The following is a 13,411-nucleotide window of genomic DNA, read 5'->3' as shown; positions in this document are numbered from 1 at the left end:
ACTTTTAGTCCTTCATACAATAGTCCTCCGCAGACACCAGGGAGCGGTAGTGAGACTTTAACTGCTGGAAAACAGCAGGAGAGAAGAAGCAGCCGGAGGAAGAAGGTCTTGAAACAAGTTCATAGTAGAGATCAGCAGTGTGTGGTTTCGTCTCTGTCATGGCTTTCCTCTGCAGAAGTGCTGCTGGGCTGCTGAAGCCTCTCAGAGCAGCTCCAGCCCTCCAGTCTGCTGCTGCCCGCCTCTACAGCTCAGGTGCGTCCTCATGAAACAGTCCTACAGTAGTTCCCCTGTGTCACAGCTGGCCCTGCCTGCAGCTCAATGTCAAGAAACACGAATCAGTCAATGTGCGCCGCATGTAACTATTTACAGTGGGGTTTTTTTGTTATAATTATATAGCGTATGTTTTATCAGATATTTGTGATTGACGCAAAGGCCTGAAAGAGGGTCTAACTGAATTATGTATTTCGGTTTTCTTTACTGTTTTGGACTCTGTAGTATTGTTTAAATGTACAAGCAGCACTCTGGATCTGCCTGGTATCATTTATGGTATCTTATGAGCTCATGCTGTTGGCTGGACAATGTTGAATGCTTGAGAATGTTTTATTTTTTTTAAATTCCTTCATTTATTCATGTGACAGTCAGTTGAATGCCAGAAACTATGAGCCACCGCAGCTGATTGGTCAGTTGTTGTCAAAGCTCCAAAGTGTTGTTAATATACACATATAGACAGGAGCTTAGAGAAGCTAAGCTTAGCAGAAGAAGTTGAACTTTTGCACACTGTCAGTCAGTACTTGAGTTTATTCGTCATTTGAGTCAAGGGTGTGGAATTCAATTGTTCCTCATGGACCAGGTCCAAAAAGTCTCACCTGATAACAGCTACAAGTCAAGTCTCCACCCTCTGAGTTCCAGTTTAGAGAGACTGACGTCTATGGTTCTACATCAAGAGAGGGGAAAATTAGGAGAAACTTAAATATTGATAATTCCACGCAACAGATGGCGGATTCTCCATTTTTCTTCACCACTTACTTTTGAAAAAGTGTTGAATTTTGTAACAAACGTCTTATGCTGTTTAAATCCTCTTTCAGATTTGTGACACTTTTTATTTTGCTTATGAAAAAAGGGCGATTGCACTGATATTTCTCCATCCAGACCACATTAGACCAGGTCCAGATCAAAAAATGCTATATTTCAGATGTGTCAAATCTGGACGTCAATACCAAGGAGACTCCAGAGACTCATTAAAACACAGTTTCAGATTTGTTAAATCTTTATTCTAATACATTTTTAATGGGAATTTGAATTTTCTCATAAAGGCTTCACATTTTTACAAACTGTACACATTTTATAAGCATCAAACATGAGTCTTGATTTTGTAACTTTGCTCCACAAGTAGTATAATCAACTCCAAGGTCTCTGTAAGACTTTGACACTAACTCACTTTGTTGTTAGTATTGAGCCTTCACCTCTCATTGAATGATTAACCCAAGACTTTATCTTCAACTCATGTCAGACCACCTAGTTAAGATATAAGGAAATTTGCAACATTGTTAACATAACAAGTTGTTCTGCTGACAATAAGTAATAATAATTTGTGTTGGTTTCCTCCTCATGCAGGTGGTCAGTATGAGTATATTATGGTGGAAAAGCGGGGGGAGAAGAAAAATGTGGGTTTCATCCAGCTGAACCGGCCTAAGGCTCTCAACGCTCTGTGTGATGGGCTGATGAGGGAGGTGGGACAGGCCCTCGATGCCTTTGAGGTTGATGGCGACATCGGAGCTATTGTCATCACCGGCAGCGACAGAGCTTTCGCTGGTGAGTGAATTTCTTTCTCTGTTTTCTATGCTTGTGTTTCTATTTTTCTCCTCTGAGCTCAAAGGAAGCTGCTCATAACAATCAGTGTCAAGTAAACTCAACTTCTGTCGTTTTCAGCGGGTGCGGACATTAAAGAGATGCAGAATCGAACCTTCCAGGAATGCTATGGTGGCAACTTCCTGGCTCACTGGAACAGAGTGTCCACAGTGAGGAAGCCTGTGATTGCAGCTGTCAATGGGTTTGCTGTAAGTGTCTCATTTCAAGTCTAGGACTGTAGTTACACCTGTCCTTTAATGGATCATCATCTGTATCATGTCCAGATGTGATTTAACCACCTGTCATTTACTTTTAGCCACACTGGTACACATTTGCTTAGTTACACCCTTTTAAAGGTTGTAATGTTGCGGTTGGAGAAGGTCACTGAGAAGAACACAGCAGTGACATGTTTAAAACAAAAAAGATTAGAATTGAGCCCATTTATTTGAGCCAAAATCAGCCCATCCTAAAATTATGGGGGCATTTATAGTCTGCGTTAAGAGCCTCAGCTCCTCTTAAAAGGTTCTCTACAAGAATAAATCTAAATGAAGTTAGGCATTGATTTTGGGTGATGAGGCCTGTCTTTTAGTCCAATAAGAGACAGACTAGTCACTGTGAGTCTCATTCACTTCCTTGTTTTGTGTCTCTGTTTCACATTGTATGTGATGCTGTTTCAGCTGGGTGGAGGCTGTGAGTTTGCAATGATGTGTGACATCATCTATGCCGGAGAAAAGGCACAGTTCGGCCAGCCAGAGATCCTGTTGGGGACCATTCCTGGTAAAGACTATTTTGTATATCCACTTACCTTCCTTTACACTATTCACTTCCCTATACTGAGGTTACAAGACTTTTGCTTTTGAGAAGAGCTCTTGTCATGACGTCTGTCTACCTGCAGGGGCGGGGGGCACCCAGCGGCTGACCCGTGCAGTGGGCAAGTCTCTGGCTATGGAGTTGGTACTAACTGGAGACAAGATTAACGCTCAAGAAGCCAAGCAGTCAGGTAACGGATACTAAACGTCTCACAGACAGATTTTACAGCTGGGCCTGACAAACAGAGAACTGTCTGCCTGTCAGCACACGCCTAACTTGAAAACACCTTCATGCACCCCGCTAGAGCTGCAACTAATGATTACTTTCAATATCAATTAAGCTACTGATAATTTCCTTGATTTATCGGTTAGTTGTTTGGTGAATAAATCATCATAAAACACTGAAAGTGGGAATCCTAGTATTTTGCTGTGCTTCTTATACCACCCTTGATTTAGTAGCTTCTTGTGTTTCTCAGGTCTGGTGAGTAAAATTTATCCCGTGGACCAGCTGGTGTCTGAGGCTGTGAAATGTGGGGAGAAAATTGCTGCCAATTCCAAACTGGTCTCTGCTATGGCTAAAGAGGCTGTTAATGCAGGTGTGTACAGTTTACGCCAACTCTTTAGAAGGAAACTTTTTAAACTTGTTTTAATTAAGGTTCATTGTTGTGTAACTTGATTCTCTGTGATTGTAGCCTTCGAACTGACCTTGGCTGAAGGAAACCGTTTTGAAAAGCGGTTATTCCACGCAACTTTTGCTACGGTGAGTAGAAGAGCTCATGTGAGAGCGAGTGAGGGCGAGTTTGCTCTGGGATGCCAAATCATGATATTTGTGTCTCTTTTTCCTTTTTAGGATGATCGTAAAGAAGGCATGACAGCATTTGTTGAGAAGAGAAAGGCCAGTTTCCAGGACAATTAAAATCGAGCTGATCAAGAACTCAGCCACGAAATACGTTCCTGATATCAGCAGATCATTTCCTCATCTGCAACTGGTTGAATGATGCAAAAATCCTGAGGGTAGTACAACACACAAGCTGTTTAAATTAGGATTTGGCACAGAGTGAAGTGCACAAGTGTCTTATCACAGTGAAGCCCTGCCTGTTGAGGCTCAGTATCAAAATCAAAGGTCTGGGTGCAGGAGTGTAGTGGGTTTTTATGTGAATACCATTTGATAACACAGTAAGTGTGTAATAGGGAGAATCGGTCCTGATGACGTTGCCTTTTCATTTTCACTATCAAGTGTTGCAATATGTCTGCATTTTGTAGGCAACTTTTTCCTGTGTACATTTTACAAATAAAGTTCTTGAGTGGATTTCAGTTCTAAGAAAAATATTGCTGTTGATTTACAAAAAAACAAAAAAAACAGAGGGATGATACGTCTACTGTATTTATTTATGTTGTTCCTTACTACATGATTATAATGTTAAAGGTTCCCTCCAGACATGTCTTAAGACACAACTATATTCAGAGTCAGCAAATGCCTTTTTTGAATACTTAAAATAACTTTCATCATCAGACTGGGGATGATAAGGTGAAGTCTGGGTCATATGAATATTTGACAACTGGCAGACTTATTTTAACAGGCTTGATTCAAAGTCTTGAACTTGATCAGTGTGGACAGTGCGGGGAGCCGCAACTTGACCGACCCACTGCTCCACCAGTAATTTGGCCACTGTTTAAGTTTCCTGATTGGGAAGGGGAAACGCCTCAGTCGTCTTATAAAAGTAATCCCCAATGACTAAAATGTCCTTATTTTGCCCTGTGGTTTCCGGCAGTGGCCCTTGAATATTTAAGGCCACACGCTCATATGGACTAGATGTTACAGTGGGTTAAAGTGGAGCACACAACTGTTGTCCAGCTGTTTTCCAGGAGTCACAACCCACACATGCCTGGCACAAACGCTTCACATCCACAAACCACCCTGGCCAGTAGAAACAGTCCTAAATTTACCAACTTAACTCATCATTTCTGGACTCCTAGGTGACCCCCAGTATCTGAATTGTGCAACTGGCCTAAAGTTTTAGGCACCAGAGATTTGGGGAAAACAACTTAAACCTGTATTGCTGCATCAGAAATGGCCCCTTGTTGAGATTTTATGGCCCAAGTAATTAACTTGGTTAGCAAACAAATTGCACTTTGCTGGCTTTACTTTGAGATTGGCCTGACCTAATTAGGTTAAAAACTCATCCAGCTGTGACAGATGTTCTTGAAAAGTGTGCCCAAAGATGATTATGTTATCCAGTTACACCAGACAAGTGGTCCACTGAAGATCTGCAAGCACCAGATCCATCAGTCTCTGAAATGTACTCGGGCTTTACACAGGCCAAAACTCAGGACACTGAATTCAAAAAGACCCTGACATGTGATAAAAGCAGACACATGCAAGCCAGTCTTCATGTGACTTTAAAGTCTGTGTGGAAACATGATTTGATAGTGTCATTGACTTGAGTAGAATGGTCTGAAATATGTGAGGTTTTCCCCAAATGCTCTTTTATAAGTGTGCAGAAGCAACAACATTTTTTGTTAATTGTTTGTAACATATCTTCTTCCACTAGGCCTCCAGTAAATTAACCTTTGTTAAAAATAAGTTTCAAAAAGGAACTTTAATTAATCTGTTTTGGTCCTGTGCCCTTCTCCAGAAAGTGTGACATTCTGTTGTTCAAGATGTTATTGGAAAACAGTTTCTAATAACACTGTATTTGTTCAATTCTACCTCAGAATTAATATGCGAATATTTTTTTCATTTGTTGCTGACAAATGTTTCACTTTTATGGTCTATGCCACTCGTCTACTCTGTTGAAATGTGTTTGGAACAGATTGCTGCCATGATGCAGCTGGAGAAGCTGACTTATGATTTTAATCAAAAAGTTCCAGAGGATCTGGGAACCATTACGATTGTTGTGGTTCTGTTCAGCAAATATTTAGGCTATATAATCTTCACAGTACTTCTTAAAATTACATCTTCTCTTCCTTCCTCATTAAAAATCCAGTATCTGTGAATAGGTAAATAGTTTCTGTTTCAGAAGTTTAACTTTCAGACACAAGATATCAGCTAAAGTCTATTCTGTATATGCACGGTGGGCTTCAAGTTTCCACATCACACTGGGTTAGTTGGATACTGGACATTGATTGGCACCAGACTAGTTGTGATGTCAGATCATGCTCATAGGACTAAGAAACTTACAGAGTAACTTTTTCACAGTGAAACTTACAGAAACACTTTCCATATTCAACATTTTTTACAACACTCTTCTAGTGTGAAACTGCACATATATTATTCTGCACAGTGAAGCTCAAATATCCAACCAAAGGAATAGGAAGAAAACCCCTTTCTGACTGGAGGGGGGCTTTGCATGATAGGCTACACAATTTAATGTAAAAGGTATTTTATTGCTAAGTGTAGCTATTATAAACAGCTAGTTTCAAAATGCGATTTCTGACTGGTGCTTTATCATCTTAAATTAATCTGTAAATAGGTTTATTTGTTGACATCTTGAGCATGTAAAACGTATTAACTCTATCAAGTAATTGCACCTAAACCCCCTTCATGAATTCAACTAATATGTACTTTGTACCGCTAGATGGAGCTATTTTGCTGTTACATAAAGCTACATACACTGGACTTAGACAAATTCAAAATGGGCCTGTTGCACACGCAGCGGGTTTTATACAGCAGCACACAGATGAGCGCTTATTTGCTGAATGAAACTGACACTTGTACGGTTAAGTAATGAAAACACTGTGGAAAGTCCATCATGCACTGGAGGTAATGGGATGATTATTAATGTTTCTTCATGTCATCAACGATTTTTGTAATGGTGATCTTTTTTTCAGCCCCACAGATGGAAAACATTGCAGTAAGTGTCTCATATTTTCAAAAAACTAAGATATATTTTACAGACCGGCAGTTATAGTCTAAAAGCTCATTTTAACTAAATTATAACAGCTACCTTTTAACAAAAACGACAGTGAATCTGATGCTTAGCCTATTCGAGATCTTCACCCAAGACATAATGTTAATATAAATGATTTTATCCCAGAGAGATGACATCTCTGGGATAAGATCATTTAGAATAATTGCAGCAATGTTGCACGCCATTTAAAGTTCACTAACGGTAGGCTAATGCAGATTGGCGGAAAAGTGTTGCCTTCCACATTGTTCTTCATCTGTTCGCTAAAAATACATAAAAAAATACAGCACATAAAACTATATTTTTTACTTCAAAGAAAACACCAGAGCAAATTTGGTTAGTGTGCTTTTTTCTTTTGCCTCCAATCATCGACAGGCACCTTTTTTCCTCTGTGATCTTCACACGGCGGCGGCACATATCTCCACAAGGCCATGGCCTAATTGATTTTTATTTTCAATGAATATTCCCCTGGAGCTTGCTTTCTTGTCAGCCTCCTGGAACAAAACTTTAAAAAGGAGGCGAGAGAGAGAAAAAAAACTGGTCTCCTCACTCCAGGGGAAGCACAAAAGTTAGCAGAGGGAGACCGAAAAGAAGCTTCTCTTTGAGGCTACCGAAAGGTCAAAATAATAAATGTAGACTCAATTGAGGCTCTCCACACAGACAAAAGGGGCAAAACGTTACATTTTGGCAGCGCAGACCCTCATAGCGTGATAAACTCATTTAAAGAAGCCGGAATAAAGAGAGAGCAGCATGGGTCCATAGAGGGAGAAAGGGGCTTTCAGTGCGGCAGACAGGCCTGGCTCCTGCGAGGGCCCTTTCTCCTGCCCAGCAGCCTCCAGCCTCCACCAAAACTCTTTCTTATATTCCTCAACTATACTCCTTCTCGCTCATGTTAGTGACTTTCTCTCTAGTTTTATATCCACGCACCAGATGGACTCAGTTCTCCAAAAATGGTCTCAACATCTATATCTACAACAGGTAAGGAACACAAGATAAAGAAAAAATATGCTGTATGTCTGAATGCAACAAAATTGGTCATGTCTGTAATATTTAGAAATAAAATAATATGCTATCAAGTACCAACATATTGCTGGGGTGCTGCTTTTTCTTAAATGCTCATTATTAAGAGCAGCTGCCTGACAGTAAATTCAATAGGCTATACGGGCCCACAAGCCAAAGCTCATTTGTGATTTTTATAAAAAGCCCTTTTTTATGTAGATTTCACTACCCTTTTTTTTTTTTTTTTTTTTTTTAACATAACCAGGATCTGCGGTCAGGAAAAAGGATTCCTCAGCATTTTTGCCATCCAGCTGAGAGTTTCTTTGACTCCGATGAAACCAGCCGGGTGGAGTGGTTTTCTTTTGACAAATATTTTCACTAGGCTATCGCACATTCTTGGCACCATGAGACCGTGTCGTAATAACACATTCACCGGTCTCTGCTTTGAATTATGCCCACCCAAGGGTGTCAGGAACAACACAGACCAAAGATTTACTGGCTGCCGTCTATTTAGATTAATGACACTAACCCATTTTAAACAGACAGATCCATTACATGCCATGAGATAACTTTAATTTAGTGGATTAACAAAGGTGACTGCACGTTTGAAAATTTAACAAGATATTTTACATTATTTAAGGCATTACATTTATGTGGTGTCCAACCCCACAACGCTATATTCACGTTATGTACAAAAGTGAAAATAATATTAATAATTTAATTTATTTATGTTAAAAACTGGACTTGATTGACTCTTTAATATTTTGGAGCATACAATCTTTAAATGTTTTACTTTTGTGGCAAACTCTGATGTGGCAGACCCTCTGCTGCAATTAACCAATCAAATTACGTTCCGGGATCACAGGACACTGTTCCTTGTTGCCAGGCTACCACCAAAACACGATGACGTTAAATATCAAGATAATTAACCTCGGCCTACAATAGCTTCCGTTTGGCAGTCCAACCATACAAAACAAGTCTGGCATTTGGCTTAGCGACCCGACAGGAGATATAACTGCACACATGTGTGAGATTCCAGAGCCTATAAACGGCTAAATATTGTTTTTATTAACAGACTATTTAGGGCAGGGGTCTCAAACTCAAATGTACATTGATTTACAGGGGTTAGGCGGCTTAAACGAAAACGGAAGTAGCCTGGAGTGACTCCTCTTGCTTAGCTACCATATTCTCTGATGATCACGCTTCTCCGTGTGACTGCTAGTATGGTCGTACTTCTAGGAATACCCTCTGTTTTATCCCCAGAATTGCTGTATGCTCTTGCTAAAATGGGCCACGGGGACGAGCTGGGTATGATTTTTAATTATAGGTTGTCTTTCTTGTCAGCAGCCCTCGCAGTGATAACTTGTTGGGCAGTAACTGTGAAGCTAATCCAAGTTAAAGTCAATACAAAGAGTGACAGAGCAGGACGGATCTCGCAGGATCATTGAAGGGACAGGTTAAACATTTTTCTAGTCTGACTGAAAACATACAGTCAGGTTCCCACATGAACATTGAAAGGATGGTTTTTTTTAAGTTACTGTAATAAATCATCCTGTTCATATTAGGGTATCAGATCATAACGGAGGTCAAACTTCACAGGCCTCCTTCTGTGCATAATCGTATTTAAAAGTTTATATAAAGCTAACATGAAGCTTCAGCCGTCCAAAACAAGTCAAATCAAGTAGATATCTTTAACACTAGTCTTTTTTTGTGCCAAAGTCCCTCTTTTTGTTACTCTGCTTCCACCACAGCTCAACAGGGAAACACTGTCCGAAAAAACAAACACATTTTTGCTTAAAACGAGGACTTCGGATTTTGACACCCATCAGTTACACTGAAAGTGCATTTTAAGGGGATATTTGAATGGCCAGTATAAACAAGAGGAATTATTAAAGCAAGGAAAACCTTTTCCAGTGCTCATATGGACACCTGACTGTTGTTTTAAGTTGACACACTTGATCCTGTGAGATCAGTTCTCCAAAAATGCACTGACTCTTTGTTTTTCTCTTTCTCAGTTCTTGCAGATGCAAATTTTCCAGCATCTTCCATTTGTGCTTGTGGCCCAAAAGAGATAAGAGCTGATGGTATGTTGGCGCATCTATCTGTAAATGTTGAGTTAGTGTGTGTACTGAAACAGATTTTTCCAACTGTCTTCATGTGATCTTTATCCAGGCTTAGGAATCCCACAGCTTTTGGAAGCCATTTTAAAGCTGTTGCCCCTGGATACCTATGTCCACTCTCCGGTACAACACTCGTAAATCTACTGCTACTTTTGTTATCACTTTTTTTTGGTATTTCCTTTGTTACAGCTGTGCTGATGTGTCTCCACAGGCCGCAGTCATGGATCTGGTAGACAGTGACAAACAGAGATGTTTAGCTGTCCCCGTGTGGGGCTCCTACACCGTTCTCCTGGAACAGGCTGAGTCTCATGTAAAACAACATTACACTGAAGGTTTAAACAGATTGACCTCAAGAACACGTTAAACACTTTTAATGTTGCGCTATTTTTGTGTTGATTTCTGTTTGCATATAGGCTCCTCTTGAGAAGGTGGAAAGGTTTGCTTTCTATGAACGAGCCAAGAAAGCCTACGCAATTGTGGCAACAGGGTGTGTAATTTTCTGTCTTCGTTTTGGTAGCTGCTTGTTTGGTTCAGCACAATAAGTACACTTACATTCTTAAAGAAAGAGGCAGACATTCACCACTAGTCGAGCCTTAGCAGTGGACTCTCAAGCTTTCTTAACTCCAAATGTGTTCATGTTCTGTGAGAGTAACATTTTAATTACTGTAAGATAGAGGGCTGTAAGACCTCCAATCTTTCTAGAAGTACTAGATAATAATTTTCCTCTTTTTATTTTCTCTGCTCTGTCTACACAGGGAAACTGCTCTATATGGTAACCTCATACTGAAGAAGGGGGTCATTCCTGCTGAGCTGCTACAGTGACACACACAAACACACATATAACATAATGATAATCTCAGATATGCAAGTATTTGCTCACTTTTTTTCCCTGTGATTTCAGTCACAGCTGTCATTCCAGTGAAAATCAAGAGAACATGGTCATTTTTGCATATTTTCACTTGTTAATTTGTGCATCTCCACTAAAAGATGTGGATTAAAAACATAATTTTTGTTAATGTTTGATTAATACTGTAAATATTGTCTCCAGTGCATGAGGCGGAAATTATTTTGCACTCTTATAAATATTTCAATAAATAAAACAGTCTTTGAGTGTGTTAAAAGTGTCTTTATTATCAAGATACATACAAGTGACATTAACATTTACATCTATGTATACTTGTGGATTAGTAGAGACAAATGAAACTTCTACTGCAGCCACATTATGTAAATGATAAGGGTCATTGTTGCTGAAGGATCAGTGGTGGTACAGATCATCCAGATCTTCCTCTGGTTCGCTGTACTTCCTCTGAGGTGGCTGACCAACAGGACTGGCAGCTTCAGCCTCATCTTGGTAAGGGACGGGCTGTTGGATGTCTCTGTGGTACATGTCGTCCATGTCCTCCTCTGGCTGAAGGTGAACTCTGACCTCACGTCTCAGTGGCTCGCTGTTATGATACTGGTCAACCTCTGGTTCAGGGTGCTCAGCACGGAGCTGAGTGCCGACTCTGTATCCAGAAATTAGTGGGGCCAGATACACATCCAGTGCCTCTGTCCCTTCATCACTGATTTCACCCCAGTCCTCTTCAGGTTCTTCTGAGGCCTCATTACTCAAATCAAGGTGATACATGTCATCTTTATCCTCCTCTGGTACCTGACTGCGCTCTGTGTTGGCATCTTTCTGTAAAGGCTCTGACTGGATGTCAGCAGCAGGGAGGGCGTCAAAGTTTTGCATTTGAACTTTGAGCATATCAGGCACAGAAGGATGGTACAGCTCATCGAGGTCTTCTTCTGACTTCAGGGGATGTTTTTCCTGCCCAGCTCCTGTCATCTTCTTCCAGATCTTCATGCTGGGGTCAATGTCATACTGAGTCTCATCCATGTCCTCCGGAGGCTCCAATTCTACTTTCCAGGACATCTTCCCATTGGCATCTACTGACCTGAAATAGATATTACGCAATCTCAGGCTGTGTTTCCTCAGTCCAAGAGAAGATAATTCACTTTCATAGTTTAAGGAAATTATAACTTACATAACCGTATCCTGGAATGTTTCATCTGTCAGTTTATTCTGAGGAAAAAAAGCCACAAATATTACATAACTGCCGTCCCGATATAAGTTATTGAACATACACGCAGACCTTCAATTTACATTAATTAGGAATAATGTATCATGTGATGAAGCTGTAGAGTCTGTACAGTGTAATATTGTGGAAAGCTGAGAGAAGTATACACGTACCAAAGGTTTATAAGGTTTTGCTGTGATGCCAAGTATCAGAGAGATACACACTATGAAAGAAATCCTACAAATAAAGAGACTCAGGGTTAATGTTCAGATTCAAAGACATTACAGAGTCGATACTCATCAGGTAAAAAAGAGCTATCTATAGATATTGAAGCTTTACAACCACGTAATAGAAATTAGAGGCAACGACAGCTACTTACCTGAACATGTTGTCTCTGTTTCAGCTCAACGCTTTGGATCTGTAAAAATGTTTTCCCCCAGTTCACCTGCTGAGGAAACAAGGGACCAAAGTTCCAACAATAAACCGGTTATGTTTTCTTGACCTTTGTATCCTCTGAATGCAGCGCTCAGTAATTATATCACTAGATAAAGGATCTAGTCTGTGTTGCAAATAACAAAGTGACTATTTGTTGCTATAAAAAATAACGTTAGCAACATTTTGTCTAAATAACTGTCTTTGTGCCGATGTTTATTACAAAGTAAAATTCATTATTCTGTCACGTCTAATAAGAGTGAATGTACTGTACATATGGTCATAATAACATAAGTATAATTTGTATTATTTTATAATGCTGTAATACAGCAGTGATCCTTATCTGATTATTTTCCACTGAACTAATACAGTTATCAGTAGGCGCTGTAGCCTTAAAGCTGAGGTTGACATAATGGCATAATATTTTCTTCAATCTTTAGTGTTTCTCTTGTCACTACAGTGCAACATAAATAAAGTTTGTTGTCATGCATTACTTGAAAATCAATAAAAATGTCTCTCTGCTTCTTAAAAGCACTATATCATCGGGTCAGTCTTTGTTTCTGTACTGGGGACGTGCAGATGACACCGGTCTAAATAAAGCAAAATGTGTCACTGTTGGCAAGTTTGCTATTCATCCCTGTGTGCTCCATGCACAAGAAAAACGTTAACACATATGTATCTACAAAACACTTCTCAATTAACTATAAGCACACATTTCATCTCTGTTATGAAAACAAACACCTACCAAACCTGCTCCCAAAACACTGAATGTTTCAAAAGTTCAGTTTCACTCGTGCTCGCTCCTGGAGCAAGTTTTTAAAAATGTATTTCTTTTAACTGAGTGATTTCCATTTTTACAAACTTTAAGTCATAATTTATCAATGATTTCTTTCCTGTTTTGGGTCATGTTAAAAAAAAAATGCTTTTATGCTATGATAACTGCACATATCCCCGTGCTTGGCTAACGTTCACAGGAACTTTCTCAGACGCAGGCAGACTCCCTCCTACTGTACAGCTTCAATCAATTAAGACAACTAATTACCTTTCCCATACACATCCACTGCAGGAGGACAGATTGGAGGCAGATGATCGGTCTATGATCTTAGTGCCAGGCGCAGCACACACAAAAGCAACTGTTGAGTGTGTCAGCTCTGATCTATGTCCATGCCAAGATACTATCACACTGTAAAACCCAGTTTCAGACTAAAACAGATTCATGCTTGATGTACAGAAGA

General features: G+C 39.9%; 3 protein-coding genes across 4 annotated transcripts in view; 2 read left to right on the top strand and 1 right to left on the bottom strand.

Moving 5' to 3' along the window:
- Positions 1–3,963, top strand: part of echs1 (enoyl CoA hydratase, short chain, 1, mitochondrial) — a 129,987-nt gene extending 126,024 nt beyond the window's left edge. Inside the window, exons 2-9 of one of the 2 annotated variants that reach the window (XM_062430153.1) lie at positions 146–252; positions 1,615–1,812; positions 1,930–2,057; positions 2,526–2,625; positions 2,744–2,848; positions 3,134–3,253; positions 3,350–3,417; positions 3,508–3,963. In XM_062430153.1, coding sequence (XP_062286137.1) covers positions 159–252; positions 1,615–1,812; positions 1,930–2,057; positions 2,526–2,625; positions 2,744–2,848; positions 3,134–3,253; positions 3,350–3,417; positions 3,508–3,573 — 879 coding nt within the window. In that variant the 5' untranslated portion in view covers positions 146–158 and the 3' untranslated portion in view covers positions 3,574–3,963. Of the gene's footprint in view, positions 1–82; positions 253–1,614; positions 1,813–1,929; positions 2,058–2,525; positions 2,626–2,743; positions 2,849–3,133; positions 3,254–3,349; positions 3,418–3,507 lie in introns of those variants that run through there. The other variant, XM_062430152.1, reaches the window with a different exon arrangement.
- Positions 3,964–8,755: 4,792 nt separating this feature from the next.
- fuom (fucose mutarotase) lies at positions 8,756–10,794 on the top strand. Its single transcript, XM_062430634.1, has 6 exons — positions 8,756–8,872; positions 9,580–9,648; positions 9,737–9,807; positions 9,896–9,994; positions 10,098–10,171; positions 10,440–10,794. The coding sequence occupies exons 1-6, from the start codon at positions 8,758–8,760 to the stop codon at positions 10,504–10,506; spliced, it is 495 nt and encodes a 164-aa protein (XP_062286618.1). The 5' UTR covers positions 8,756–8,757; the 3' UTR covers positions 10,507–10,794.
- A 131-nt stretch (positions 10,795–10,925) lies between these two features.
- On the bottom strand, positions 10,926–12,192 carry si:ch211-217g15.3 (uncharacterized protein LOC368914 homolog). Its single transcript, XM_062430918.1, has 4 exons — positions 12,124–12,192; positions 11,918–11,981; positions 11,712–11,749; positions 10,926–11,621 (listed from the first exon to the last, which is right to left on the bottom strand). The coding sequence occupies exons 1-4, from the start codon at positions 12,129–12,131 to the stop codon at positions 10,940–10,942; spliced, it is 792 nt and encodes a 263-aa protein (XP_062286902.1). The 5' UTR covers positions 12,132–12,192; the 3' UTR covers positions 10,926–10,939.
- Positions 12,193–13,411: the final 1,219 nt, after the last annotated feature.

Source organism: Scomber scombrus, chromosome 12 (assembly GCF_963691925.1).
Source record: "Scomber scombrus chromosome 12, fScoSco1.1, whole genome shotgun sequence".
Classification (NCBI taxonomy): domain Eukaryota; kingdom Metazoa; phylum Chordata; class Actinopteri; order Scombriformes; family Scombridae; genus Scomber; species Scomber scombrus.
The sequence above is the reverse complement of the archived record's forward strand: the minus strand, read 5'-3'. Positions and strand labels throughout refer to the sequence as shown.

Bases quoted from the DNA above. Each gene is read 5' to 3' on its own strand.
- fuom (XM_062430634.1), top strand. From the start codon at position 8,758: ATGATCACGCTTCTCCGTGTGACTGCTAGTATGGTCGTACTTCTAGGA. The intron at 9,808-9,895 runs GTACAACACTCG...GTGTCTCCACAG, and splicing joins ATACCTATGTCCACTCTCCG to GCCGCAGTCATGGATCTGGT. The intron at 9,995-10,097 runs GTAAAACAACAT...GTTTGCATATAG, and splicing joins TGGAACAGGCTGAGTCTCAT to GCTCCTCTTGAGAAGGTGGA.
- si:ch211-217g15.3 (XM_062430918.1), bottom strand. The intron at 11,750-11,917 runs GTACGTGTATAC...TTTTTTCCTCAG, and splicing joins CAAAACCTTATAAACCTTTG to AATAAACTGACAGATGAAAC. The intron at 11,622-11,711 runs GTAAGTTATAAT...TATCTATTTCAG, and splicing joins ACATTCCAGGATACGGTTAT to GTCAGTAGATGCCAATGGGA.